At 43.8% G+C, this 1,260-nt stretch overlaps 1 protein-coding gene across 1 annotated transcript in view; it reads right to left on the minus strand.

Annotated features, from left to right (window-relative positions):
- Positions 1-1,260, minus strand: part of LOC107097004 (plexin A3-like) — a 73,443-nt gene that overhangs the window by 28,945 nt on the left and 43,238 nt on the right. Inside the window, exon 12 of the mRNA XM_015393956.1 lies at positions 223-359. Coding sequence (XP_015249442.1) covers positions 223-359 — 137 coding nt within the window. The remainder of the gene's footprint in view (positions 1-222; positions 360-1,260) is intronic.

Genomic DNA, 1,260 nt, shown 5'->3' on the forward strand with positions numbered 1-1,260 from the left:
GCTCCGCCCACCGTGCATCAGACCCACTTTACCACCGCGCAGCTAGAGCAGCAAAGATGCTTCAGCCGCTGTCAGAACCAAACTGCTACAAGCATCTAAAATGCAGCAGGCGGCGCGTTTTTGCTGCTCTTGATGGGTGCGGTCTGAATGTAGCATAAGTCCTGAGAACAAAATGTCATCTGGATGAAGGAAGCGCTGCCTAGATGCAACAGATGGACTCACTTCACAAACAGACACTCCTCCTTGTGGATGTAGATGGTGACTCCGCTGCCGGAATCCAGGTGTCGACCAATGACTGTCAGCCTGGTTCCTCCAGAAACGGGCCCCTTCAGCGGACGGATCCGGGTAAAACTTGGGCTCTGAGGGCGGAAACCAAAGCAGAACTTAAAGTTTCACTTTTAACCATTGAGCAAATTATCCTCTACAAAGAAAAACACAATTTAAAGATTTTTTGATTGTTTGTTTTGTAGAAAAAGATCCTGGATCAGTCCCATCTCCTCTCTGTGCCAGGTTCCGGGTTTTTTGAGCTTTGATCCAGAGAAGTTCTTGTACCACATGTCTACGTACCGTTACAGCGGACATGAAGGAAACCGGGCCGAGACGGTACCATCCAGGCTCTGGTAAAAGTCCTAACTGTGTGTCACTAGTACTTCATCACTCTCAAAGGCTGGTTATCAACCCGCAGCAGTGTGTCGCAGTTAGGTTTTTGCAGGTATGCTGCAGATATTTTTGATTTATGCCCAATATTGAAGCGTGGTCGTCGTTTTTTGACAAACTTGTTCGCCGTCTACAACGCCTCATCCAACGCCGGGCGACATGTCACTACGCGATCTGTCCTGGAAAAACGATCCGTCCTGCGCATGCGCGAAAGATATACATCCGGGTTTCCATAAATAATGTAATTATGGTAATAAAATTACTTATTTATATATTTAACTCACTGAAGAACGCTAATGCACAACTTTAAAAAAATGTTTAATGACTTTTCTGAGACAATTTTGATGTTTTTCACATTTTCTCCGTTAAACAGCTTCTCTGATGTCATCATGGGACATGCTCGGAGCAGTCCAGCAAAATCTGATTAAACCGCGTTTATCTGCATTTTAGTTCTTTCTTTCTTCAGATTATGCACTATATAGCATAATGTTAATGCAAAAGGAAAAAATTAAACTCAAAAAGACTAGATTTATGTTTAAATCCGAAGCAAACAAAGTTAGCTCCTGGAAGTATCGTGCGATCCCATTTTTTCGTGCAGATCGA

This window comes from Cyprinodon variegatus, unplaced genomic scaffold (assembly GCF_000732505.1).
Source record: "Cyprinodon variegatus isolate N-32 unplaced genomic scaffold, C_variegatus-1.0 Scaffold665, whole genome shotgun sequence".
Taxonomy (NCBI): Eukaryota; Metazoa; Chordata; class Actinopteri; order Cyprinodontiformes; family Cyprinodontidae; genus Cyprinodon; species Cyprinodon variegatus.